At 38.7% G+C, this 25,342-nt stretch overlaps 4 protein-coding genes across 4 annotated transcripts; 1 reads left to right on the top strand and 3 right to left on the bottom strand.

The window, feature by feature from the left end:
- Positions 1 to 4,296: 4,296 nt before the first annotated feature.
- On the top strand, positions 4,297 to 5,183 carry LOC26528419. Its single transcript, XM_015164380.3, has 2 exons — positions 4,297 to 4,439; positions 4,501 to 5,183. Exons 1-2 carry the CDS (start codon positions 4,356 to 4,358, stop codon positions 5,122 to 5,124), a joined length of 708 nt encoding a protein of 235 aa, XP_015019866.1. The 5' UTR covers positions 4,297 to 4,355; the 3' UTR covers positions 5,125 to 5,183.
- A 3,559-nt stretch (positions 5,184 to 8,742) lies between these two features.
- Positions 8,743 to 10,334, bottom strand: LOC6580711 (ficolin-3). The gene is made up of 2 exons (XM_002006478.4): positions 9,108 to 10,334; positions 8,743 to 9,050 (listed from the first exon to the last, which is right to left on the bottom strand). Exons 1-2 carry the CDS (start codon positions 10,130 to 10,132, stop codon positions 8,906 to 8,908), a joined length of 1,170 nt encoding a protein of 389 aa, XP_002006514.3. The 5' UTR covers positions 10,133 to 10,334; the 3' UTR covers positions 8,743 to 8,905.
- Positions 10,335 to 10,359: 25 nt separating this feature from the next.
- Positions 10,360 to 11,922, bottom strand: LOC6580710 (microfibril-associated glycoprotein 4). The gene is made up of 2 exons (XM_002006477.4): positions 10,887 to 11,922; positions 10,360 to 10,604 (listed from the first exon to the last, which is right to left on the bottom strand). The coding sequence occupies exons 1-2, from the start codon at positions 11,537 to 11,539 to the stop codon at positions 10,451 to 10,453; spliced, it is 807 nt and encodes a 268-aa protein (XP_002006513.1). The 5' UTR covers positions 11,540 to 11,922; the 3' UTR covers positions 10,360 to 10,450.
- An 11,023-nt stretch (positions 11,923 to 22,945) lies between these two features.
- LOC6580709 (organic cation transporter protein) lies at positions 22,946 to 25,026 on the bottom strand. The gene is made up of 4 exons (XM_002006476.4): positions 24,940 to 25,026; positions 24,403 to 24,841; positions 24,196 to 24,339; positions 22,946 to 24,122 (listed from the first exon to the last, which is right to left on the bottom strand). The coding sequence occupies exons 2-4, from the start codon at positions 24,807 to 24,809 to the stop codon at positions 23,150 to 23,152; spliced, it is 1,524 nt and encodes a 507-aa protein (XP_002006512.1). The 5' UTR covers positions 24,810 to 24,841; positions 24,940 to 25,026; the 3' UTR covers positions 22,946 to 23,149.
- Between the last annotated feature and the right edge of the window lie 316 nt (positions 25,027 to 25,342).

Genomic DNA, 25,342 nt, shown 5'->3' with positions numbered 1-25,342 from the left:
AATTGTTAAGGCTGATCGTCGCCAATCTTTAAGAAATTTGGCTTCTGAGTGGTCGCAGACAATTGGCAAAACTGTCCACCGAGAGTGGACTCGACTGCAATTAAAAAGTATTGGATATGGTTTTTATAAAGTATGTTTTGTTATTAGCTGTGCATCGTACCCAATAACTTACTCGTAATCTTACTCGTAGGCCAAGGAAAAACCCTTGCTTACGCTTCGTCACAAAAGAAGCGTTTGCAATGGGCTCGGGAAAGGATGTCTTGGACTCAAAGGCAATGGGATACCATCATATTTAGCGATGAAGCTAAGTTTGATGTTAGTGTCGGCGATACGAGAAAACGCGTCATCCGTAAAAAGTCAGAAACATATCATAAAGACTGCCTTAAAAGAACAACAAAGTTTCCTGCGAGCACTATGGTATGGGGATGTATGTCTGCCAAGGGATTAGGAAGACTTCATTTCATTGAAGGGACACTCAATGCTGAAAAATATATTAATATTTTACAAGATAGTTTGTTGCCATCAATACCAAAACTATCAGATTGCGGTGAATTCACTTTTCAGCAGGACGGAGCATCATCGCACACAGCTAAGGGAACCAAAAATTGGCTGCAATATAATCAAATGGAGGTTTTAGATTGGCCAGCAAATAGTCCAGATCTAAGCCCAATTGAAAATATTTGGTGGCTAATGAAAAACCAGCTTCGAAATGAGCCACAACGGAATATTGCAGACTTGAAAATCAAGTTGCAAGAGATGTGGGACTCAATTTCTCAAGAGCATTGCAAAACTTTGTTAAAATCAATGCCAAAACGAGTCAAATGTGTAATTCAGGCCAAGGGCGACGTTACACAATTCTAATATTAATTAAATTATTGTTTTGAATATGATAGTAAATCACATTACGCAGCGTTCGAATTAATAGTGGTCAATTTTTTCTTATCTCTTAAGTATACCGTTTTAGTAAATTACTCATATTTTTGTTGTTGTTGGAAAGAGAGCATTATTTTTTTTTTCATCATGAAGAGAATAAAATTATCTTTAAGGCGAAATGAATTGGTATGTGTTATCTTTAGTAGTATTGACAATAGAGTGTGTTAAACATTGCGCACTGCAAAAAAAACATGCTGTTCGAATTAATAGTGGTTTGGGCTCGTAGTCTTATAGCTCTTCAAGCTAAATAATAATCTAAATAATCTTATATGACGAATCGTACTATAGAATAGCCATAGCAATTGCCGTGCAAAAGTATAGTCTGATTTGAAATACCCCATACAAATTTAGATTTATATTTATATATTTATTTATTTATATTTCTATAACTGTAGATAATCTATAAAATTCAAGGACAGATTCTTTACCTTGTAACAATAAACAAAAAATAAATAATAATATTTCTGTAACTGTAGATATTGTACTTTAACCAATCAGAATTTTACCCCATATTTCAATTATATATATATTGAATGAATTTCAATATTCAGTTTTATTTTCGTTCAATTATTTGATTTTGGATTCATAAAACGTGAAGTGATTTCGTATCGAAATAAAATGTGTGGCTGCATTTATTTACATAACTATATTGAATGCATTCGTCTATTTGCCATTGTTTTGAGGCACTTTGAGCGTATCTCAAATAGAACGAAAATGTTATAAATTGTTGAAAGTTTGCAATTGATCGCTGTATCATAAACTAACGCCGGCTCGCTTTTAAAACTATTGCACAATATTCACAAAAAGAAACAAAAGGCCGGCGCATAAGCTGTTCTCCTTCTCCGCCCCTCTTTCTCCTACTTCTCCCTACCAGTTCTGCCCTCTAAACAAACGCCCTGCGGATGCGGACATGCAAACAAATGCGATTCGGAGGCGGTTCGGACACAAGGCAGGCAAGCAAAACAAGTTGCATTGATGAGAGATTTGGGGCGGGTGTGGTGGGCGGTGGTCGGTGGTCGGTGGCAGCGATTTGTGAAGTGCAGTTTTGGCTGGAAAGTGGAGAGTGGAGCAAGAGGGCGAGAGGGAGGATAGGACTATGCCAAACTTTGTGGCATAAACTTTTAATGAGTTCTTTTTATATTTGCGATTTGCATGGCCACGCCCCCCATTTGTCACACAAATGAAATCTGCTAGAGCGAAATTGCATTAAAGTTGCTAGCGCTGTTGTTGTCGTTGTTGTTGTATTTGTTGTTGTTGTTGCTGGCACTTGTAAATTATTCACCCGCCCGTGGCCCACTTCAATGACATTGCCTACAACAGCACCAAAGTTTTGGTCAAAGCAGCCACGCCCCTCAACCCCTCAGCGCCCATTCGCCGGCTCAATGATGAGCGCAAAACAAAAATTGAGAAATAAAATAAATAAATATGCCTGGGCGCAAAAACTTTTAAATTGAAAATGCGCTTTGAATATTTCAGCGCTTTGCAATTCGCAATTCGCAATTCGCAGTTCGCATTTCGCAGCACTTCCGGTCCGCCATCTTGTGCGCCATTGCACTTGGCTAACTGCTAACTGTACTTGTCCTCATCTTTCGCAAAAGGCGAAAATAATTTGAAATTTTAATTAAAAGTATTTTTGGCAAAACTTGCCCCGCCGCTCCCAGACAGTGGGTCTCCGCTCTCCACTGCCCGACGCAAATACGACAAAATCAAAAACATAGCAGAGAACAGAAGAGCGAAGCGCGCAGAGAGCAGAAGAAGAGAAGACTAATAAGAAATTGAAGGGAAACTCCACACAAAGAGGGACAAAACTATTTCCGGGCTGCCTTCACTTCACGCTCGGCATCTCGGCTTCAATTTGAATATTGCCGCCAAAGGCAAGAATTGCGCACTTGAGTAAAATCCGGACATGTTGCTAGCTGCAACAACAGTTGTTCGCAATGCACAGGGTCTGTGTGCGTGTGTGTGTGTGTGTGTGTGAGCGGCTTTAAGTGTAGTGTAGTTTCGCATGCAGCTATCTTGATATACGCATTATCTGATGATATTTATTTTTCATTAAAAAGTACATTTTATTCAATTTATGCTTTGATTTAATAATAGAAATTATTTTAAGCTACGAAAAATATCGAAAAACCAGAGAATATCAAATAACTATAAAATAAATTAGTTTATTCTACTTATTCTCAGCAATGGATATTCTATTAATAACATTATAAATCAAAGAAAAACATATCACTTAAATTTAAGCTAAATTTCGTTTACTTTAAGCCAAAATATCATTTAAAAATGTTTCAGAATCCCCACAATGAAATGGACTGAAAAAGTTTTTGATGACAAATATAACTTTAGTTAAAACAATGATAAAATGAAGTAAATTTTCTCCTCAACACGGAATTGAAACGCATTTCTCTAGACTATAGAAATAAATTTAAAAAAAAAATTAAGTAAAACTAATTCATTTGCCATTGTAACCGAAAAGCTATGGTGTAGAAAATAAAAATAAAATAATATAAAATATCAATACAGAAATACAAAAAAAAAAAATAAAAAATAAAAAAATAAAAAAAAAAAAATTTATATATATATATATATATATATATATATATATATATATTTTTTTTTTTTTTTTTTTATTTTTTTTTTTTTTTATATATATATACAATGTAATTATAAAATATAATATATATTTAATATATATAATATTATGTTCATTACATATTCTGATAAATTAAAAAAAAAAAAAGGTACAAAACTTGTTGAATATATGATGAAACATATATGAATTTTAAAAGCCATAATTTAAAAGTCTCACTGTGTTTTTTTATTTATTTATTTATTTTTTTTAGTTTGATTTTTGCTAAACTGTCGCTTGCCGAAATAAATCGTATTTTAAATAAATGTAAAATGAATTTGCACGTCGAATGTGATAAAACTTTAAAACATTTGCATAACTAATTGTTTTGTAGGAAATACTAGTTTCTATTTATACTCATTCACGACAGTCGATTGAGTATATTGATTTTGCAAAGCTCTTACTTTTTTTTTTATAAACAATCTACATTGCTAGAGAAAAATCTATATTGATTTATTCATCAATGTTCGTCTGTCTTTTGTCTATTGTAGGGTCCTTTAAATATATTTATAATCCAATGCAGGAGTACTTTAGTTTACGGGTCTTCTCTCGTTATCCGTCTGAATGGACTCGATTTGATGAGTTTAATTTTGAGGAGGAACAATATCGTATATACCTTGCTGCGGTTAGGAATTATTTATATTAGGTTATCCGCCAAGCTTCATTAGAAACAGCTACGCATTAGTGTTTTCAGCTTGACTCAATTGCCCTATAAATACCTTAACAACGAAGCCAGGTCTGAATTTGTGCTGTGAGATCTGGATGTTCTGAAAGTTCGCGCAGTCTCAAAATAATGAATTTGAAAATATTTGCTGTTTTATTAGCGCTCCCAGCAGCTCTGGCTCGGGACAGCTCGGATAATTTCACATATATTCCGGTGAGTAGAGTGCGAACGGAAAAAAACAATTATGCCAAGAGCATTGTCGAACTTTTCTCAGATTGCTAAATACTTCGAGAAGGATATATCGAAAGAGTGCGTCGACTGTATGCACAGACTAGAAGTAAGCGAACGCTCAAGATTTTTGGTGCGTCAGAGGCGTTTCTACGAGACAATTTATACAATCGAGTGGCTGAAAAAAACTCTCAAGGAAAAAAATGTGACTGTTTATGGTGATGACTCGCTGGACCTGTCACAGCTAACCATCTGCTCCACTTCTAACCCTCCCAGTGCAAATGTAAAGAATCCAGCCTTTGATAAATTGAAAAGCTGCCGAGCTAATGTGGCTGCATTGAAAGAACAAAATGTGAATTTGCTTAACATTCTGGAAATGAATAATAAAACCGTCGCTGCCTACACGGCGGATCTCGGACAATGCCAAGGGAAAAGGCTCGACCTGGCAGAAGAATATTCGCTATACAAGGGTTTGCTCTTGGTTAACTCATCCAAAATCTTGCAGGAAACCGTTCATCTGGCGAATTCTGTCCAAGAGAAGATATTAGAATACAAACACTTTCATGCAGATGAAAAACATGTAAGAGGCCCAAGAGCCTCAGAACATGAAGATTATGTGACTAACGCATCCGATGAAAACATAACCATATTTGAAATTCCTAGAAATTAATAAACGAATGATTACAAAATCTTTTCTTTTGGGTAATAAAAATATTATTAATATAATAACATCTATAAAATTATTTATTGAAAGAATTTATAAATATTGTAGTCCTGGTATAAATTCTTGCAAAAGGCATGCTGATTGAAATATGTATACTCGATTCCATTGCTTATCTCGCTCGCCTTTGTGGGTGTGGCGAATGCGAATAACTAATGATCAAGGAAATCGAACGGTTTTTGAACCTTGGACGGGAATTGCGCAGTCGACTAAGCTCTACAATGTCCTGACTAGGTTTCATTCCTTTTCTTTTGCCCTGCTGTAATTAAAGCAACGCAGTAGCTGTCGAAGCTAAAAGGCAGGAAGCCTTAAGGCAGTCACAGCTGCTGATGCAGACAGAGACGAAGGAGCTCGCCTTTGAGCACAAGTGGGAAAGAAAGAAAGAAACTTTATTAATAAAAGTTTTGCCTTTGGTATTTTACCCAAGTATCATTGAAAACTTTCATATATATAAAACGTTGACAATTCTCTATGCCCGCACACACACATACACACACACACGCGCACTACTCATATGGCGACGGCTGTTCACATATTCATGCATTAAACTGTGAGCTCGTTTTTATGCATGTGACAATATTTGCTGCACTTGTTTTTGTTGTTCTTTCTTAATTTTCAATTTTTTTTTTTTTTTTTTTTTTTTTTACTTTTCGTGTGGCAAAACATTCACATAATTTTTGCCTGCAGCCCATTGACAAAGAACGTCCCACTTTAGGCATAATTGGTTCAAGTATGAAAATAGCGAATTTCATTAAACTTGGCTCAGACATAACTGCGTTCTTGTAAAATTTTATCCTAAAAGTGGAAGCATTTTGGTTGGATAGAAAGTACAAGAAGAAAGGATATTTATTCACGTATTTATTATTAGTTTGTTATTAGTTCGTTATTATTTATTTAGTTATTTATTTAGTCATTTATTTATTTTTCTTTATTTATCTATGTATTAATTTAATTATTTATTTATTTAGTCATTTATTTATTTTTCTTTATTTATCTATGTATTTATTTAATTATTTATTTATTCATTTATTTTTATTTTATTTATTTATTTTTTTGTTTCTTTCTTTATTTATTTATTTATGCATGTATGTATGTATTTTATTTATTTATTTATTTATTTTATTTATTTATTTTTTAATGATTTCTATTTATTCTAATCTTATTTTATTATTATTATTATTATTATTATTATTACTATTATTATTATTATTATTATTATTATTATTATTATTTTTTTTTTTTTTTTTTTTTTTTTTTTTTCTTTTTATTAGATTTTTGATTTGTTTTGTGTTTGTTTATTTTAATCCATCTATTAAACAACTTTAACGCTTTTATATATACGTTTACATATCTAGCTATATTAGTACCGATATATTATTATCATTTACTCATACAAGACAGATGCACAAACGAATGGCAAAGAGTAGATTTCATTTCTGCTACAGATTTCTCATTATACAATGCTTATCCATCATGTCCCAATATTAATCGATTCTCTATACCTCATACATTTATTCAATTGCTTTCTCTTAACACAATTTGCATGGATGTCTTTCTCTTTGTCAAAGAGTTATCATCTAACCACTGACTCCATAATCTTACAGCTACACTCAGCTCAGGCTTAAGGCAAGGCAAAAAGGCCCGAGGTATGTCGAAAGCATCTTTAGACCGCAAAAGCCGAGGCTCCAGCAATGCCCGTTTTCCCTCAGTGATGACGATAAGTGGCCAAGGCAGCAAATGCCTCTCATCCTGGCCCAGGCTGGCACTACGAATGCCGTTAGGCTTTGAGCCACAGAAAGACAGATAGTGAGTGAGAGAGATGGGGTGAGGGCAAGATTGTAGTCGTGTTGTAGTTGTAGCAGCTCTCAAACTATTTGCACATTGAGTGCTTGCATATTAGCATGGAAAAGGGAATATCTAATGAGCTGCTGCGTACCGTCCATTAACAGGCAAAACGCATTTTCTCAAAGTTTAGTTCCATTAGGGTACACTCCGACTTCAGATTCTTCGGCGACTACTATTTTTCCTATTTACCAGACACTCACTTAGCTAGACAAACTAAAACAACTAATTAAAGTAAAGCAACAACAACAACAGCAACAGCAACTGCAGCATCAGCAGCAATTTTGTTGACCAGTTAGGCGGAAGTAATTGCTGTTGTAAGTGCCCAGGATACAGATACATGCTGAGAATTGCAGACACAGATACATTTGCCAAGCAATCAGTGCCAGCGACCACAGCTGGCGACTTCGCTTTGACACATGAATATGCAAATATGAGACAATCATCTCTCCCAGCAACGCATCGCATCGCCTCGCATTGGTGTCCACCATTTGCTACTTACTTCGATTCGCTGCGCTGCTGTTCATTAATTTGCAGGACTCTCTGAACTGAACATCGTTTCGGTCTTGGCTGACTTTGTTGCCTCTTAATTGATTGCAGCCATTTGGGCAAGCATCACCTGCTGTCCTGTGTCCCCTGTCCTCTGCCCACTGCATTTCATGGTGTGAATCTTTGCGCCCGTATCTGCATAAATTAGTGCGAATATACTCTCCCTGACAGCTACGCCATATTTGTTAATTAAAATTGAAAACAATGGAAATCTTGCCTAGCTCTAAATAGACTTTCTGCTGAACTGATAATGTAACTCTCAAATATGTAGAAAACTCCAAGTTTTACATTCAACTTTCTCGTGCGACATTTAACCTAGAAACTTTCCCTACAAAGAAAATTCTTAGCATTAATTTATAAGCTAATGCATATTATTTTTTTCTTCAAAAATAAGGCTAAATAAAGCCTGCCTCAAAGCTACAATTTTTTTAGTCTGCTGCCGAAACCACAGAAGTTATATAAATCTTTTGTCACATTTAAAATCTTTTTGGTAGGAGACTTTATGTTTAAATTAAATTATATCAAATTCAATTAAGAAACTCGACCTAAAAATTCGGTCGTGAAATAAATAAATATGATACCATATTTCAATACAAAGCATATACTTTATATTAATAAGCGTAACGAATATATTAAATATTTTTTTAAAAATTTTTAAGAAAATAAAAAAAAAGTGTCCTTAAAATCATGGTAATTTATATATATATAATTTCAATAACCTATTTTTGTAATTACCTAATATATAAATTTTTATTTTTAATATTTTTAAAAATATTTTAGTATTCAAACCTGTTTTATATAAATATATATGTATATATTGAAATATGTATTTGTACTAAATACTAAAATTGAAAAAATATATAGAATAGAATCCGGTTATAAGACGCCGCTTATAGCATCTGTACGTTTAAAGCGACGAAAATTCTGGTCCACAGACAAACTTTTATGAGCAAACTTATAGGGTTATAGCGCGTTCCGGGTATAACGACGGTCTCTTGAGTGTCGCTATTGCCGGATTCTACATATATTATTATATAGTATATATATTCATTTATATTTAGTATTGCCAGCTATTTAAAGAAGCCAAAAATATTGTGCATTGTATTCAGATTCTCTTGAAAATATCAATAAAATAATATGCCATGTATAAATCTGAGAGTCTTCTCTGTTATAATGAATTACTTAGTTTCAGCGGAACTGTATGTCCACTATATACATAGATGACTTATCAGCAAAATTCTAATAAAATTCTCAAAGCTTTTCGACTTTTATTTTGCTTTGTTTATTTACTAATATAAATTCTGCTTAAATACATATATGTTAAATGAGAATATGCATTTCATACTGGGGCTGATATGGGCCTTATCATGAGCTGTACGAATTTGAGCGTTTCTTCGAAGCCATGCCATTGATGCCAGATGATGCCTTTGCCGCGTGTACTGATGCTGAGCTGCCTTCTCTTAAAGTACTTGCCATTGGGATTGCTAAGTAAACAATAAATACTTAATCATTAACAGAGAGAGTGAGGGAGAAAGACCTACCAGAAAGCCGAGCAGGAGGCGTACCACCAGGCGCTGTGGTATCTGCGGGCGCAGTTGCCCCCCAGCCAGGTGTCGTTGTCCTTGTCGGCCGTGGAAAACCTCTGCAAGACATTCAGGGCCATCGAGTTGCCAGCGGTGCCCTCGTACTCGCCCAAGGACTTGAGCTGGTAGAAGCTCTCCTCGCTGCCAACGCTGAAGTTATCGTAATGCGCATAGCGCACCTCGCCCTCAAAGTCCTCCAGGTAGACGAAGAGCTCGAAGCGGCGCAGCGCCGTCAGCCGATGCAGCTTTTCCAATCCGATGAAGAACTCGCCACTGAGCGAGCCGAAGCCAGCTCGGTACTCGGTCCAGTTGCGATAGAAGTCAACGCTGCCATCCATGCGCCGCTGAATAACCAGCCAGCCGGAGCCGGCAAAGCGCGCATCGCACGGTACATAGAAGGGGTCCTGCCCCGGCAGCCTGATCCTGTAGATGCCCGTGGCACTGCCAAAGGGCAGACAGCTCTGCGGCAAGTACTCCTCCAGCTCCGAGTCGTAAGCCCTCAGCTTGAGCTGTGCTGCTCGCAGATTCAACAAGTTCTCTTTGTTCTGTGCGCGTAGCTCCAGAATTTCTTTGTCTTTCTCTTTCAGCTGCAACTGCAGCTCCGAGACTTGAGTCTGTTCCTCCCCGCCCCCAGCTAAACTGATCCTGCAGCTAGTCAAATTCTGCAGCAGTATAGCTGAATGATCTTCTCTCTCCTTGAGCCGCTCTGCCACTGCCTTTGCCTTTGCCTCGCAGGCACTCAGCCAGCTCTTCTGCTCGCTGATGTAGGAGTCGCAAGGCGCCTCAATCTGATCTGTGCTTCCATTTCTCACAGAGTTCCATTTGGCTTCCAGCTGTTGCAGCTCTTCATTGTTCTGCTGTATCAGCTCTTCCAGCTGATCTATTCTCACCTTGAGTTCATTTCTCTCCGCGGTAGCGGCTCTGCTGCTCACCACAATACACAGCCAAATGTAGTATTTAAATATAGAATAATATGTGCTCATTGTGCGTATGTGTCACAAACTGAAACTCTAAGCTCATATTTTCATAGAAATCGCATTCGTATTTGGCGCAGCCTAAGAGAATTTCAATAGCATTGAGCGCTATCAGCTGAATACACTGAGCAAAACTATTAGGTTCATGAGAGAACACAATACAAAAAAAATTATTTAAATAAACACACATGCATACAATACATAATATATAAATAAATAAATATTTTTGTGGTCACAGAATATTTTAATCAAACTATTTTATTTTAAATAATTTTTTCAAGCATTGCACATTTGTTTTTAGCAACATATTTATTATAATCCAAGTTCTTATACGGGTTCTTTGAAGTCTTTGGGTCTTATCATCATGATAACTGATTTCAACGAATAATCCGACTCATGAAAATCGCTATCCGCCCAAAAGATGCCCTTATTGGCATAATCATACTCCAAGTCCGCCTCGGTATAAAAACCATTCAAGTTGCTGAAAATATAGTAATTAATATATATATTGTTCATATATGATACGTATGAATAAATAATATAAATAATACACAAGATCATGAATATTAATAAATAGTAAATAATTTAGAATTTATGTATAATAAATTTAATTTAATTATGAACTTGAAACGAATATTATGAACAAGATTAACTCCAAAGTGAATATTTCCTCAAGTAGACAAATATATACAAAGTTTATCTAAATAAGTGTATGTATGTTTGTACATATATATTGCTCTTGAAATTGCTCCAGTTGGCATACCTGTAGCCGCAATGGTCATACCACCAGGCGCCATGCCGGAGCTCAGCGCAGTTGTTGAGCTCATCTGCATCGTTGTCTCGATCGAAGGTGGTGAACTTTTGGCCCCTGCTCAGGCGCATCGCATCCTTGACGGTGCCCTGGTGCTTGCCGAGCGATAGCAGGGCATATGCCTCCTCCTCGGAGCCTATTTTGAGGTCGTCGAAGCTGGCGCATCTCGTATTGTTGCTAAAGTCCTCCAGCCAGACGTACAGCTGCTGGGGCGTGTCCTTAGTCATGTGATGCAGTCGCTCCAGCCCAATGAAGAACTCGCCGGTGGCATTGCCGAATCCCCTCTTGTACTCGTCCCAGCTGCGATAGAAGTCCACCTCGCCGTTGATCCGGCGCTGTATGACGGTCCAGCCATTGCCGGCCAGTTGGCTATTGCAGAGCACTTGGAAGGGCTCCGGCACGCCATTCACCTGGATCACGTGCACAGTGTTGGAGGCGCCGTATGAGACGCAGCTCGATGCCTGGCAGCAGCTGCCGTAGCCCTCGATGATTTCATTCAAGTGCTTGATACTCTCGTTCCCCGCACTGAGCTGCGCCTTCAGCTCGTCAGCCTGCTTGCTCAGTGCTTCTATGGCAGCACTGGATCTGACTAGTTCTGCCTGCATGTTGATCGTATTCCGGGCTTGGCCCAGCTCTTGTAGCTGCAGCACATTCGCCTGTTTCAGTTCCAGGACTGAGCTGCTCTGGTTGCTCACAAGCTTACTCAAGGCGTCTATCGTTTTGTTTTGTTTGTCGACTTCAGCTTTCCTCTCGCTCAACTCACTCTCCAGTAGCCCATTTCGACTGCTTATCGCTGCGATGGTTTCATTACTTTCCCGCAGCTGGATCAGCGTGCTGTTCAGGGCAATCCCGAGGCTGCATAGCTTTTGTTCTCTCTCCTTCGCTTCGCGCTCACAATTAAATAGCAAATCACCTCTACTTATAATTGTGGCCGTGTGCTCGATAATTGTACTCTGCACTCTTGTTGAACTGCAGATTTCGCACCAGCTTGTCGTAGATATTTATGGCCTGCTTTTGATCCTGAATTATCTTTTTAGCCACGCTCTGATATTGCACCAATTTATCTTGAATCGCTTCACATTTTCCCAAACCTGAGCTTGATTGATGGGCTTCTGCTCTTGCTCTCGACCGACCAGCGCTGGCCACAACTAACAGCGCGAATATAGCAAACACACAAATTTCACTCCGCATCTCACTCGGCCTGTTCGTCAACTTGTTTGGCTTGTGATATTTGCAAGCTCATAATACATACAGTATATATACTTAGTAATCCAAACGATCTGACATTTCACCCCAAAATTACTGTACTAAATGAATATAGTATAATTTCAAAATAAATAAAAAATGTATTTAGTGCTGATTAAATCCAGATTTCTACTCTATTCAGCAGTTGTAAGGCTTAAGTCTTGGAATTTGAGTTTGTTCCGCGTAGGAAGGCTTTACTGTGGCTTATCTTGAACGTCTGTGAGTTCTCTGCATATAGTATTTGCGCTATATATTCATACGATTTGTTCTGAATTTCCAGCTTTGTATATATAAATATATATGAATATACAAATTCTGATAAGCTCAGTGAGTTTAATATACATATATGCTTAATTAAAGTATACATATAATATGTAGTATAGTATATATAAATTATAAAATAAAATGTATGCAAAAGCTTTGCTTGCTGTTTCTATAGTAAATTAATAATTTGAATAAAATCTTTTCATATTGAAGCTTTTAATACGCTGAAGCCATTGAAAGCTGAGTATTAATGGCAGACCAAATAAAGTATATATATTTTACAGCAGGACGGTGAGCCGAATCAATTTAGCTATATGTTCGTTAATGACAGATGACGTAACATAATTATTTGGGGAAAAGATACAAACAATTACTTACTGCATTTATAATGATATACAGTATATATCAATTAACTTTCCCCAAATAATTATGTTATGTCATATTAGTAAATAAATAATTAAGTAGAAAAGGCCTATAAAAAATTATCAGTCTAAACTCTTTAAAAATCTGTAGTTTAGCTAAGAAGAAATAATTTGAAATTAAAATTGAATAATTTTTTATTTCAATTTATATTTATATGTATGTCGAATATTTTTATTTATTTATTTATAGGGGACACTTTATTTTTAATCAATTTACTGCATACAAAAGTGTTGTGTTAACCTTTTTTTTTTATTATTATTTAAGAGTACAGGACTCATTGTCCTTTTCTACTTAAATATAATTATATTTTTATAATATGGAAATTGATTCTTTAGAGTTTAACATACATATATGGGAAAAATTGATATAAAAACCCCTTTAAAAAAACTTAACTTGCCTTAAAACTCGAGTATATATCTTTTATTTATAAACAAATGAAAATAAGTGAAATGAAATCCAGATCCAACCGAGTTTCAACCCTTTTTCACATGGGATCTCTTTAATCATATTTCTTGTAATTCAGTTTAATGTCTTTTCAATTTTGATGTGCTTGACGCTTTAAGAGCTGCGGCGCCAGCGACGCCCGCATCAATTAAATGGTTATATTTTATTAAAAGTCTCAAACAAAAGACGCAATCGCATTGCCATGGCAAATAGATGGTGCAACTGAGCGTATACGCAACGTGCAACAGTACGCGAGCCATTGGAGTGTGGGCGTGGCAGGCAGGCGTCCTTTGGGAGTTGCCATAACGCTGACGCAGCAGCCCCGCAGCCAAGTCGAGACGCCGCGACGCCTGCACTTCACAGACAAGTGCTGTGGATGGGGCGTGGCGTGGCGTGGCGGGGCGAGGCAGGGCAGGAGAGGAGCTATGAAGGGGCGCCTAGACAACGCTGTTATTTATTCCGGCTTTGTCTACCTTTTTTATTTATGTTTGGCAGACGCCAATTTTCATGGCGGCGACGGCGGCTGAAGCAACGGCTTTGGCTTTGGCTTTGGCTTTGGCTCTGGCTCTGGCTCTGGCTCTGACTCTGGCTATCCAAAGGATGCAGCTGTGTGCAGGTGTGCAGGTGTACAGGTGTGCAGGGGTTGACCACGTGATTCTGTGTGCCAGCCAAGTGGAAAATAAAAGAAATGCCAAGCAGCAGCCGACACGTTGTAAGCTCACCTTTGATTGTCTTAGCCCGGTCAGACTTGGCCAAGTAATGAAAGCTGCCCTCAGTTAAGGGTTGAGTTTGAGGAGAGACAAAGAGAAAGAGAGAGAGAGAGAGAGAGAGAGAGAGAGAGAGATGGAGTCGTTGGCTGTGCTGTAAATATTTTAGCTGCGAAAATTCTTTTGGTTTCTGCCTTTGTCTTCTCCCGCTCGAATTATAACGTTACAATCTTAAATTGTTTGTCATTGGGCCAGCTTGCGCTTAAAGCCAACTATTCTTGATTAAAAAACTTTTCGGCCAGCCAAAAGCAAAACAAATTCAAAAAGCGGCAGCTAGCAAAAATCAATAACATAAGCCGACAGCTGCCTCCATCGAAGTGGCGCGAACTAAGTAATCTAAGCCACAAAGCACAGCCGCAGAATGCGTGCGGGTGGGGCGGTGGGAGGGGTGGCATGGCATCTGTGGCGGATGGAGAGGGGCACATAAATTCAAGATGTGGCCATAAGATTTATGACGATTGCGAACGTGGAATTTCGACAGAGTCCGCATAGACAAAAGTGGCCAACAGAAAATGCCGCAACATTTGTGCGCGCCTCTGGCCTTTGAACTTCTTTGCGAGGGCGGCAGCGTGCTGGGCGTGGCCGGACAACAATTTACAGTAGGCATATAAAATGTGCATAAAAATTGAAACGGCTGGCGGGCGCACACAGCGTATACTTTACGCATTTTAAGTTTCAATTTCACAGCACATAAAAATGGCGGCATGGCCGTTTTATGGCCACTTCCGCTGACCAAGAAGCACCAAGGCATCCGTAGCCCCTAAGTGATTTCTAACATAAAACGCATTAGAGTCAGACATCCGACATCGGACATCGGCCATCAGACATCAGACGTCAGACATTAGACGTCAGACAAATATGATAAATTCCCTCTATATGTAGACGACTGGATGGCTTCAAATCGAAATTTGTCGCGCTTTTATTTACTACTCTGCCACTTGATGACGGATGCTGATGCTGAGTGATGCAAAATGCTTTCTTCCATGTCATCGGCTCCCCACGCCCCTCTCATGCCCTGTGCAACGAACTGTCAAAGTCGTTCGGGCCACGGTCTCATAATCCGGCTTATTATGCAAAGTAAATGCCCGCCCCCCGCCAGACATCAGATAATCTTGCTGATATTTCATTGTCGTCGTCGTCGAGGCTTGTAAATGTGTTAACAGCCACGCCTACTCCCCGCAGCCCTGTCTTACACCAATTGCGAAATATTTCCGTTTCCGGTTTGTTGTTGTCGCCCTTGCACTTGGACCTCGACCCGTAGCCGCTTATAGTGCCGGACAATTTGCTCAGATTTTTCTTTTACGATGTGGCTCGTCCATATATATTTTCTTTTTTTTTATACATCCACCACATATATGGAAATTCTCGAATTTATTATGCCCTCGTCCGATTGTCTCGCGTAATTTTCCAATTTCCATAAACGGTTTCAATTTCGCCATTTCCTTCATCTCTTTTCCCTCTCTCCTCTCCGCTTGTGTTTTATCATCGTGTTGATGTGTCGGACGAAAGGGTTTCTCAATTCGGCAATGGGTTCCCTTACGCCTCATTAACATATTAAATGGTTCCTTAAAGCTGATGGAGTATCAAATTATACGACTGTAGCCAAGACTATGCCGTATTATGGACACGTTACACTCCATTTCTATTACGAGTCGCAGTCACTGGGGCGAGAGCCTCTCGACGGTCTTTAACATTTCTCTATTTCAATTTGCATTTTTATTCATTTTGTTTGGATCTCGTATATTTCGTTGTTATAAAAAGTGAGATTGCGGCAATTGGAATGACTTAGGGAAACTCATTGCAAATATAATTTGCAATGAAAATTATTTTATTAAATTATGACAGCCATAAAATTGTGCTATAAACAAAGATTTCCAGAGTGTGAAATAGTTATACGGATTGGCAATTTAATCGAAGACACAAATGTTAATAAAAATAGTCCTAAAAAGAACATTTATTAAAATTTTTGCCCTTCTTTCTATTTTGTTTCTTATTATTTATTTATTATACTAAGTTCATTCTCTTCTCGATGTTTTGATAGTATCATACAATTTGAAGCCAAAAAGAGGAGCCCCTATACATGCTATATAGCGTATCACGCCTCAAAGTCGCAGAGTTCTGAATCTCATTAAAGTGAACAATAAGCCGAATAAAAAGAAAAACCAAAATCGATAATTAATTATATATTGTATTATTTATATCTGATTGTTCTCCCTTTAATCATGTATTCCATGCATATCAACATATATGTATATACTTCATATGATATTTGCAAGGTCTTCTCAAAATCTTTATCTTTAGCATAATTTTTAGAGGTTGACGCGTATTTTGCTTGGCAAATACATACATACACATATACATATGCTTCACATGCCAAAAATCTGATGACACAGCCGTCGCAGTTGATCGTCTGCTTCGTGTTCGTGCAGTGCATATTGAGCAGTTGCTTCTCTGTCCTTCTCCCTCTCTTTCTATCTCTTTCTATGCAACTAAATGACTTCATTATGTGTGCTCAGCCATGCAAATTCGCAACTGATTTTGTGCCCAAATCACATTGTTGAGTTGGAAAGGAACGTATGGAATAATGCAAAAGCCAAAAAGAAACGATTTAAAAACTCTAAAATTAAGCTATCATCAGGTTTTACAGCACCGTCCCTTTCTCTCTCTCTCTCTTTGTTTCGCTATAAGGTGGCAAGACATTCAAGTACAATATGTGTATAAAAAAGTCAAAAAGAAATAAGTGCAATGCAATGTCATTAAAGTAGACAAGCAGACAGCGACGATTGCGGGGCATGAACGGCGTCTGACGATGACTATGACCAACATAAAATCACAACACACTCACACATATAGAAAGAAAGAGAGAGAGAGAGAAAGAGAGGGACATACGCACGCAACGGATAGAAAGACATACGCCGTAACACAATCCGTAACCCCACCCGTATTCCTGTCTGTGGTCGCTTATCGGACATTCCCTCTTATATGTTTGTGCGTGTGTGTGTGAGTGGCTCGTCTGGAACTGTGAGCTCTGTCCCGTGATTGTGTCCTCCGTGTGCGTTACGTAAAGCTGTAATCTGTGCTTATAAAACGGCAAATGGCAAAACTCTGCAGAGGGTTTTTAATTGTCTGCGCCGGATGGCAGCCTTAAATGCCCTACGACACAAGATGGACTCCGATGCACACATAGAGAAAACACTTGTCTGGATTTCAGCAGTGACAGAAATATTTAATTAAAATTTAAAAAATGAAAGGAGAAAATAATTTAGGCAGAAATAATATATAAAATAAATTATTTTGAAATTAAATTTGGTAAGAAATAAATATTTAGATCAATTTATTTCTGTTAAAATTTTACAAATACTTCATTTCAATTTGAATTATTCCTTAAAAAAAAAAAAAAAAAAAAAAATGTATGTAATATATAATATTTTTTCATTTATAGTAAATTTACTAAACAGAAAAAAATACTAAATTACTAAATACTAAACTTCAAAACTAAATGTAGTCAAATTAAAATAAATGTAAATTGCTTAATATAATTATAAAACTAAATTAAATAATAAGTTGGCATTGTTTTATATTTACAAAATGTATATAAATTTATACAGTCAAATTTACCATATTTAAACAAATTAAGTAAACTAAAAATTATGTAACATAAATGAAAATAACTTAAAAATTAAGATGATTATAAAAAATATTAATAATTTATTAAATGTATAACCATATATTATAATATAATTATATATCATATTATAGATATTTAACATTTGAGCTATAAAAGCTTTTCCTATAAACTGTATTTATTTTTTATAAAAGGCAAGGAGTCCAGATAGTGTTTTAAATAGATATACATACTAAAAAAATACTCATTCGCATTTTCTTTACTACAATTTACAAAAAACTATTTATTATGCTCAGTGCACACACGTCCGATATGAAACGACTTGGATGAGTATATGCCCCGAACAAGCGCTTTGAGATTTTTTAATTAAAATCCCTTCATAATATTATGTTAATGTGTGCCAGCCACCTGAAAGACTACCCAGCCCTGTCAAGCCATGTCATTTTATTTCAGCTGAAATCAGCGCGAGGCGAACTAATTTCTGGCTGAGATTGAAGTGCCAGCTAGAAAGTTATAAAAAGTAATTGTTGGCACCCGTTGATTTTTATACTTTTGCCCATCTCTCTCGACCTCTTCCTCTATGGCCCGCCCTCTCTGCATCCGCGCCACGCCCCCCGTTGGCCAGAAATGCAAATTGAGTGCGCTATCAGCAACCGTCATGGCAACCCGTCTACCCTTACCCCATGCGAAGCCGTTACCTTTGCTGCCCAGCCTCACCCGGTTTTGGTGTTTGTCTCCCTTTGGCCGTCGCTGCTGTCGTTCTGGCTGATGTCGGCAGATTTAGCGCACGTAGCATTTTTAATAATGCCGCCAATTGTCATATTTGCCCCAACGCAAATGGACTAGCCGTTTCGCAGATGGCCGCACCCCGCCTCATATGGGTATTCCAGCTCTTTGCAGCAATTAGTTTCAGCAAATTTCCAACTATCTCACAATAAAAAGAAATGCTGCGGCACAAAATAAACACAATGCTGATGAATTTGGCCCTGAAAGAGATAGCTGCAGTTAACGAGAAAAAGAGATGGACATATTTCCCATTATAAGTTTATATATGTGTAACCTTTACAAGAAGGTTTACACGATGAATACCAGAAGTTGTTCGAAATATATAAATGATTTTTGATTCTAATGTTCTTAGTTTCATTTTGACAAGAAACTTGATATTTCTTTAAAGACTAAAATTATTAATGCTTTTTTTTTTTTTCTTTTTCAATTGAAAAGAGAAGAAATATATATTTAAGGATATTCAACAAAAATAGTAAACTATATAGAAACTAAATCCAAAGTATTTTAATTTATATAATAACATTTTTATTTAAATATACTAAATGCGAATGAGTAAAGCATGAATGTGAGCTAATTCATTTTTATTTCGATTAAATTTCTATTGAAAAATATACAATATATTGACAATAATCATATAAAATATATTGAATGAATTTTATCTGGGTATTATACTAATTATATTCATTTTATTTTTGATATATAATTTTAAATTAAATAACATACATTACATACCTTATTATATAGTTATAACAAAATATAAACAAATTGTCAGTTGGAAAATAATACTTTTCTTTTTTTTAATTAAATTACGGTTCGATTAATAAATGAATATAAATATTCATTTAAAAAAGAAAACTACATAATTTATAATATATTTAATTTATATATTTCAGATATTTATATAGAGTATTTAAAAATATTTTTTATATAAATTCAGTATAATAAAAACAACGATTAATTGGGAGGATCAAACAAATTAATTCTTTTAATTCCTCATAATATACAAATATACATTTTGTAGAGATAAATCTTTAATTTCTTTACATTTGCTTATAATATATACAATGATATATTATCACAGTAAGCCCACCCGTGTGAACCTGCGCTCTTCAGATCGCCTATCAGTCATAAAAAGCATCGTTTATTACCCCCGCTAGAGGCACGATATTGCTGTTGTCTCTTTTGCTGTTGTCTGTCGTATCAATTGTCAATTTTAATTGCTGGCAGTTGTCATAACTCGGTTGTTAACTTAACAACTGAGCGAAAGAGAGAGAGAGAGAGAGAGAGAGAGAGAGAGCAATGAGAGGTGCGTTGAATGGCGCCCAGAACGCACACTGAACGCTGCGCTGGCTGCTGACTTTCTTTATGGTGATGTAAAAGCGAAACTGGACAAAGACCATATTGGAGAGTCGCTGCGCTGGGCTGCTTAATATGCAGCGAGTGCCCATATTGAATCATCTGAGCGAAAATGCCGCGGGCGCACACTCTATTGCCGCGCAGCTCGCAGCGGCAGAGTCACGTAGATGATGAGGAGACAAAATCATGCATTAAATCGGCAGCGGGCTCCATTCATTTAATTGCGGCCGCTAAAGGTGTGCAGTTACACAGAATCCCCTCGCTCGCTCACCTGTTCGCAATTAGTCAAACGAATTTGTTGGAATTAAACAGAATGTGGCCGGCATTTAAAATGCAAAATGCGTGCGCTAAATTACGACGAATTCTGAACAAAAAGACCATAGATATACATGTACGTATGTGTGTATGTGTGTGTGTGTGTATATAGAAACAAGACTAGACGCATTTTTTAGCGTGCCCTGCGCTGCCTGGCCGACTCCCCGGGCGGCAAAAATGAATAAAGCAAAAGACTTTGGTTGATGATGACTCGTTTTGGCTTAGCGCTCGCTCTCGCCTCGTCTCTGGCGTGTCTGCATTTGAATACTAATTGCATTTGGGCCATGTCGCCGTAGCTGTTGCCTAGTTGCCTTGCGGTAAATATGATAAACAACAAAGCGCGTCATTTTGACATTTGTCTGTTTGTCAGCGCCCACGTTGCAATTGCCACCAGGCCGACAGACTCCCACGACTGACAGACCCCGACCTGCCTGCCAGCCTGCCTCACTGGCTCTCTGACTGCCTGCTTCTCGTAATCGCAAATAGATATGCGACGCAGATAATGATCGGCTCAGCTGGCATGCCAAGCCACAGCTCCAACTCCAACTCCAACTCCAGCTCCAGCTCCAGCTCCAACTGCAACTCCTGACTCTGGCGGTTGTCGCGCTTTGAACTTAAATGGGTTTCGCTGCCGTCGCCGTCGTCGTTGCTGCTGTTGCTGTTGTAGCTGTTGACATGCAGTCAGCAGGCAAATTTGCCATATGTTGGCAAAATGGCAAACTGCTTTTGCGCTGGCCTTTTCGGCTTTAGCCAAGTGTCAGGTTTTTTAACATCGCCTTGCCAGGACTTTGCTGCTCGCCATGCGAACAGGCTGACAATAAAACAATACAAAGTCTTTTTCTTTTCTTTTCTTTTCTTTTTTTTAATTCACCTACAAATTCCATTCCAATTGTTTTAATGCCATTTTGTGTGTTCGCCGGCTAAACACATCACAATTTCTCACATTTTCCATATTAATCATTCATTGTATGAATTGAGTATATTGATTTCGTTTAGATATATGCTTTAAGCTCCATTTAATATCTGATTCGCTTCCTTCTTTATCTGCTTTATGTTGTAGATCAAATGTCTCAGAGTGTCGTATAACTTAATATGATTTTATTAACTTTTAACTTTTTAAGCTTTTGTCCCAGTAACTTTTGAAATATATTTATGTTGCCTTGCTAGATCTGATAGAAAAAAAAAAAAAAAAAAAAAAAAAAAATAAACTGCTTCTTGTATATATATAAAAAAAAAAAAAAAATTAAGAGGTTGTTCTACTGCAACCTCTTTTTGTGAATATTAATAAAATAAAATAAATAATCATAATATAAAATAATACAATTTGCAAAGCTTCTCTTCCCTTTCCAAACTCACACAAACGAAATTTAGATAATTTTTATCATTTGAATTTGAGAGACAACAATTTGACCTTATCCAAGCTCATTCTGGAATAGTTCCCATGATTTTTGTATAAACCTCGCTTCTTGATTCCGAAATTGCAGCAAAGATGGAGCCAAGCATGCGAATGTAAACTGAATGAGGAGCCATCAGCCGCAAGAGCGACAGCAATGAATAATAGCCCAGACGAAACAACAGCTTCGCACTTATAATTAATTATACGGCCGGAATCGAAGGCACTGCGGAGGCACAGCTCACAAGAGCGAGCAACAAATATGTCTGGTAATTATCACTAAGACGCGCCGCGGCTGATTAAAAATGCGACGACGACGCCGAGCTTCGACTTTGACTTGGAACTTGAACTTGGTCTTGAAGTGGGCCTGGTGATGTGCAGCGAGGCAGCAAGCTGAACGCCAACTTCAGCTCGATTTCTGACAGTTTTCGTACGGCTGACATGACAAGCTGCCAGTGCCGATGACGTTAAAAACTTGGCCTCCAAGCCGCTGCAGCTGGCAGTTGGCAACTGGCCGGCGACTGCCCCCAACTGATTGACTGTCGAGACAGGCCGACTGAGAGACGGCATCTCTCGGGCTGCTGAAGCTGGGCCAGCTTGGCTTGAGTGGCGATTGAGCGTCGCACCACAGCCATGTTGCGAAGTGCCGACGGCGACTGGCCACTGACTCCTGCCTGCCGAACGCCCAACCGCCCGACCGCCCGACCGCCCGACCACCCGACCGGCCGACTGACCGACGCCCAACTCCTGATGTCCGACTCCCGACATCCTGTCTGCAGAGCCAAGTGTTGCATATAAATGAGGCGTGCCAAAGTTGACAACGATATTAACCTTGAGTGGACTTTTCAGCGGGCTATAAATTTTTTTCTTTTCTTGTTGTGCGCGAAGGTCATTTAGCAGGCGGGAGGGGCTCGACTCGCTGAGCGAAACTAATTGCTCACTGGATTAGCTGGATTAACTCTAAAGGGATTATCAGTCATTTGAGCTGATCCATCTAATAGCTTTGTTAAAACTATCATCTGTAGCAATGCGATATGTAACGATATGTAGCGATAACTGAATATACCATATTGATGTGACAGCTATACTATTTATGAATCGATAAACATATTTTTCGATTGCAGCTTAACGATCATATTCTGATATACAAGTTTTAAACATTACTTAATAAGAGAACTCAAACGATGTTTATCGATAAGTGAATATCGATAGACATTATATATAAATATTAAAAATATCATTTAGAGAATTTTTTAACTTGATATTTGAATCGATTCTTGGTCGAAATTTTGTTACTTATTAACTGTTCAATCTAATGAAGCATATGATCAATTATCGATACTTATCGATCATGATAACACAATCTGAAACACAATCTATGAAGTTCGCATAATTGATCGATTAAAGAATTTTTATTGCTTACAGACTTATCACAATTACGAAGCTTAACCACTCATTCAATGATATTGCTCATTACCAACAAGACCAATTGAGCTGTTATAGATGTCAGGACTGAACTCAATCGGCGTTTAGGTAGGGGCATTTACCAAAACGTTCCTGAATCCTTTTATAGACATAAGCTGGGTCGGGCCACAGCTCACTTGAGGCTGCAAAACTTATGTTTCTCCCTTACTTCGCTGTCTTCGAAGGTCGCTGGTAGCTGAACGCCTCGAGTTTCCGGTAAGCAGAAGCTCACCAATACGCCCGACACCGAGAATAAACCAAATATCAACGGCGTTATCCAGGCACGGATGAGAGCCAGTTCACAGATGAGCGGCGCTATGAGACTGCCGCCGCGACCGACCATCGAGCAGAGACCCAAGCCGTTCGCACGGACGACAGTTGGAAATACCTCGCCGCCCCACAGATAGGCATTGGGGAAAGTGATGGAGGCGCCAAACAGTCCCAGGGTCGCGCACACCACCTGAATTTTCTCGTCGGCATGAGTGAGAAATGCCAACGCCAGCAGCCCAATCGCACTGATGGCATTGGTAATCATCATGGTGAGCTTGCGGCCCAGGTACTTGGTCATCACGACGCAGAGCAGGGTGCCGGGGATGCCCAGGGCAGCAGCGATCAGATTGTTTATGAAAATGTTGCCGCCCAGCTTGGAAATGTACTGGGCGGTGCCATAGTAGACCATGCACACCACCAGCCAAATGTTGGCCATGCAAATGGTCTTCAACCGCAAGTAGGGGTAGCGGAACAGATCGATGAAGGTGCCCTTTTTCACTGGCGCCGCGGCCGACACTGCCTTGTAGGCCGCCTCGATCTCGCCCCGAATCGTCTCGGTGATCACATTATTGTGCTTGGCGATCTTCTCCAAAATCTTGATCGATTTGTCCAAGCGTCCCGTGATGAAGAGCCAGCGCGGCGACTCGGGCACCAGGCAGATATACAGGAAGAACACAACCGAGAAAATGGTCACACTGAACTGGAACCAGCGCCAGGTGCGTATGAAGTAGGCGAACACGGCGAGCGAGGCGTGGCCAATGTTGAACGGAATTTGATACAAAATGGCAACCAATTCACGTTTCTTGGGACCGATTATCTCCATGATGAGCACGAAGCTGCAAAAAGAGGCAAAGAAGTTATATGGGGGAACCCCGTATTTAGTTCATTTTTAGCTCAGATCGATCTCACCTTGTTGTCATTGTGCCGCCAGTGGCAAAGGCGACCAGAAAGCGAAAGACGCAATAGAACCAGAAATACGGAGAGAGGCAGACAATGAGGCCCGTGCCAAGTTGCATTAAGCAACAGCCCAAAAATGCGGGTCGACGACCGCAGCTATAATAGACAATAGATATCCGTATGACATATAACTAATATATATATACACACAAATTTTACCGATCCGATATCATGCCAAACACCATACTGCCAAACATAATGCCAACCATAACAATTGACTGCGACAGACTGGCCAAGCTGCTCTTCTTACAGGTCAGATTCCATTCCGTTACGATTGTGGTCTTGAAGATGCTCGTGTCGAAGGAGGGATTCTTGCAGGCGGAGCTGCACGCATTCGTCACGTTCTCCGTCTTGCAGATGTGGGGCGTTGGCGCGGCCAGAAAGATGTGGGCCAGCGTGTGCCAGCCGGTGCCGAACTTGCAGAGGAAGATCAGCATGCAGTACCAGAACTGATAGACCTTGAAGTCGCCAATTTGCGAGATGATCGGATCAGCCGTCTTCTCCACGGGCTGCGGAGGACCCTTCTTACAGCATTCCCATTTCTTTTTGGGTTTCTCGTCCGCCATTATTGATTAATTAATTTGGATTACCTACAACACTAACACACACAATTTAAAAAAAAAAAAAAGAAAAGAAATGTACAAAATATTACAAAAAAAAATCAACAGAAAAGCCGGAACATGTCGTAAAACCTACAAACTTTTATTGAAGTGCTCCCATCTGTGCTCGGAGCTCGACTAACTGACTTTGAATATTTTTCCAGTGTATGCTTGACCACTCCGAACTTACATACTGAAAATTGGCTCAAAGTACGAACTGGGCCCAAGTGGAGATCGCCGGATCGATTTCAGATGCCAGCATCGAACCGGTTCTCGACTGGCACTCGGTTAGCGTGACAAACTTGGCCAAACTTTCGGACAGGCATTAGCACCTGAGTGCCTGCCTGCCTGCCAGCATCCCGGCCAAATTGGCATTTAGTAGTTCAGCTGAAATAAGGCCAAAAGGCAACAATGCCACACTTTTACCTCAACTCCAATCAGAGACACTAAACAAGTGAGAGACAGAGACAGAGCGACTCTGACGTTAATTGAAGGTGCGC

Source organism: Drosophila mojavensis, unplaced genomic scaffold (genome assembly GCF_018153725.1).
Source record: "Drosophila mojavensis isolate 15081-1352.22 unplaced genomic scaffold, ASM1815372v1 contig_81, whole genome shotgun sequence".
In the NCBI taxonomy this organism is placed as follows: domain Eukaryota; kingdom Metazoa; phylum Arthropoda; class Insecta; order Diptera; family Drosophilidae; genus Drosophila; species Drosophila mojavensis.
The sequence above is the reverse complement of the archived record's forward strand: the minus strand, read 5'-3'. Positions and strand labels throughout refer to the sequence as shown.

Excerpts from the sequence above, each read along its gene's own strand:
- LOC6580711 (XM_002006478.4), bottom strand. The coding sequence starts at position 10,132 with ATGAGCACATATTATTCTATATTTAAATACTACATTTGGCTGTGTATT. Across the intron at positions 9,051-9,107 it reads GCCTCCTGCTCGGCTTTCTG|CAATCCCAATGGCAAGTACT; the intron begins GTAGGTCTTTCT and ends TTGTTTACTTAG.
- LOC26528419 (XM_015164380.3), top strand. The coding sequence starts at position 4,356 with ATGAATTTGAAAATATTTGCTGTTTTATTAGCGCTCCCAGCAGCTCTG. Across the intron at positions 4,440-4,500 it reads ATAATTTCACATATATTCCG|ATTGCTAAATACTTCGAGAA; the intron begins GTGAGTAGAGTG and ends AACTTTTCTCAG.
- LOC6580709 (XM_002006476.4), bottom strand. The coding sequence starts at position 24,809 with ATGGCGGACGAGAAACCCAAAAAGAAATGGGAATGCTGTAAGAAGGGT. Across the intron at positions 24,340-24,402 it reads TTTGGCATGATATCGGATCG|CTGCGGTCGTCGACCCGCAT; the intron begins GTAAAATTTGTG and ends TGTCTATTATAG. Across the intron at positions 24,123-24,195 it reads GGCGGCACAATGACAACAAG|CTTCGTGCTCATCATGGAGA; the intron begins GTGAGATCGATC and ends CTCTTTTTGCAG.
- LOC6580710 (XM_002006477.4), bottom strand. The coding sequence starts at position 11,539 with ATGCAGGCAGAACTAGTCAGATCCAGTGCTGCCATAGAAGCACTGAGC. Across the intron at positions 10,605-10,886 it reads TATGACCATTGCGGCTACAG|CAACTTGAATGGTTTTTATA; the intron begins GTATGCCAACTG and ends CTATATTTTCAG.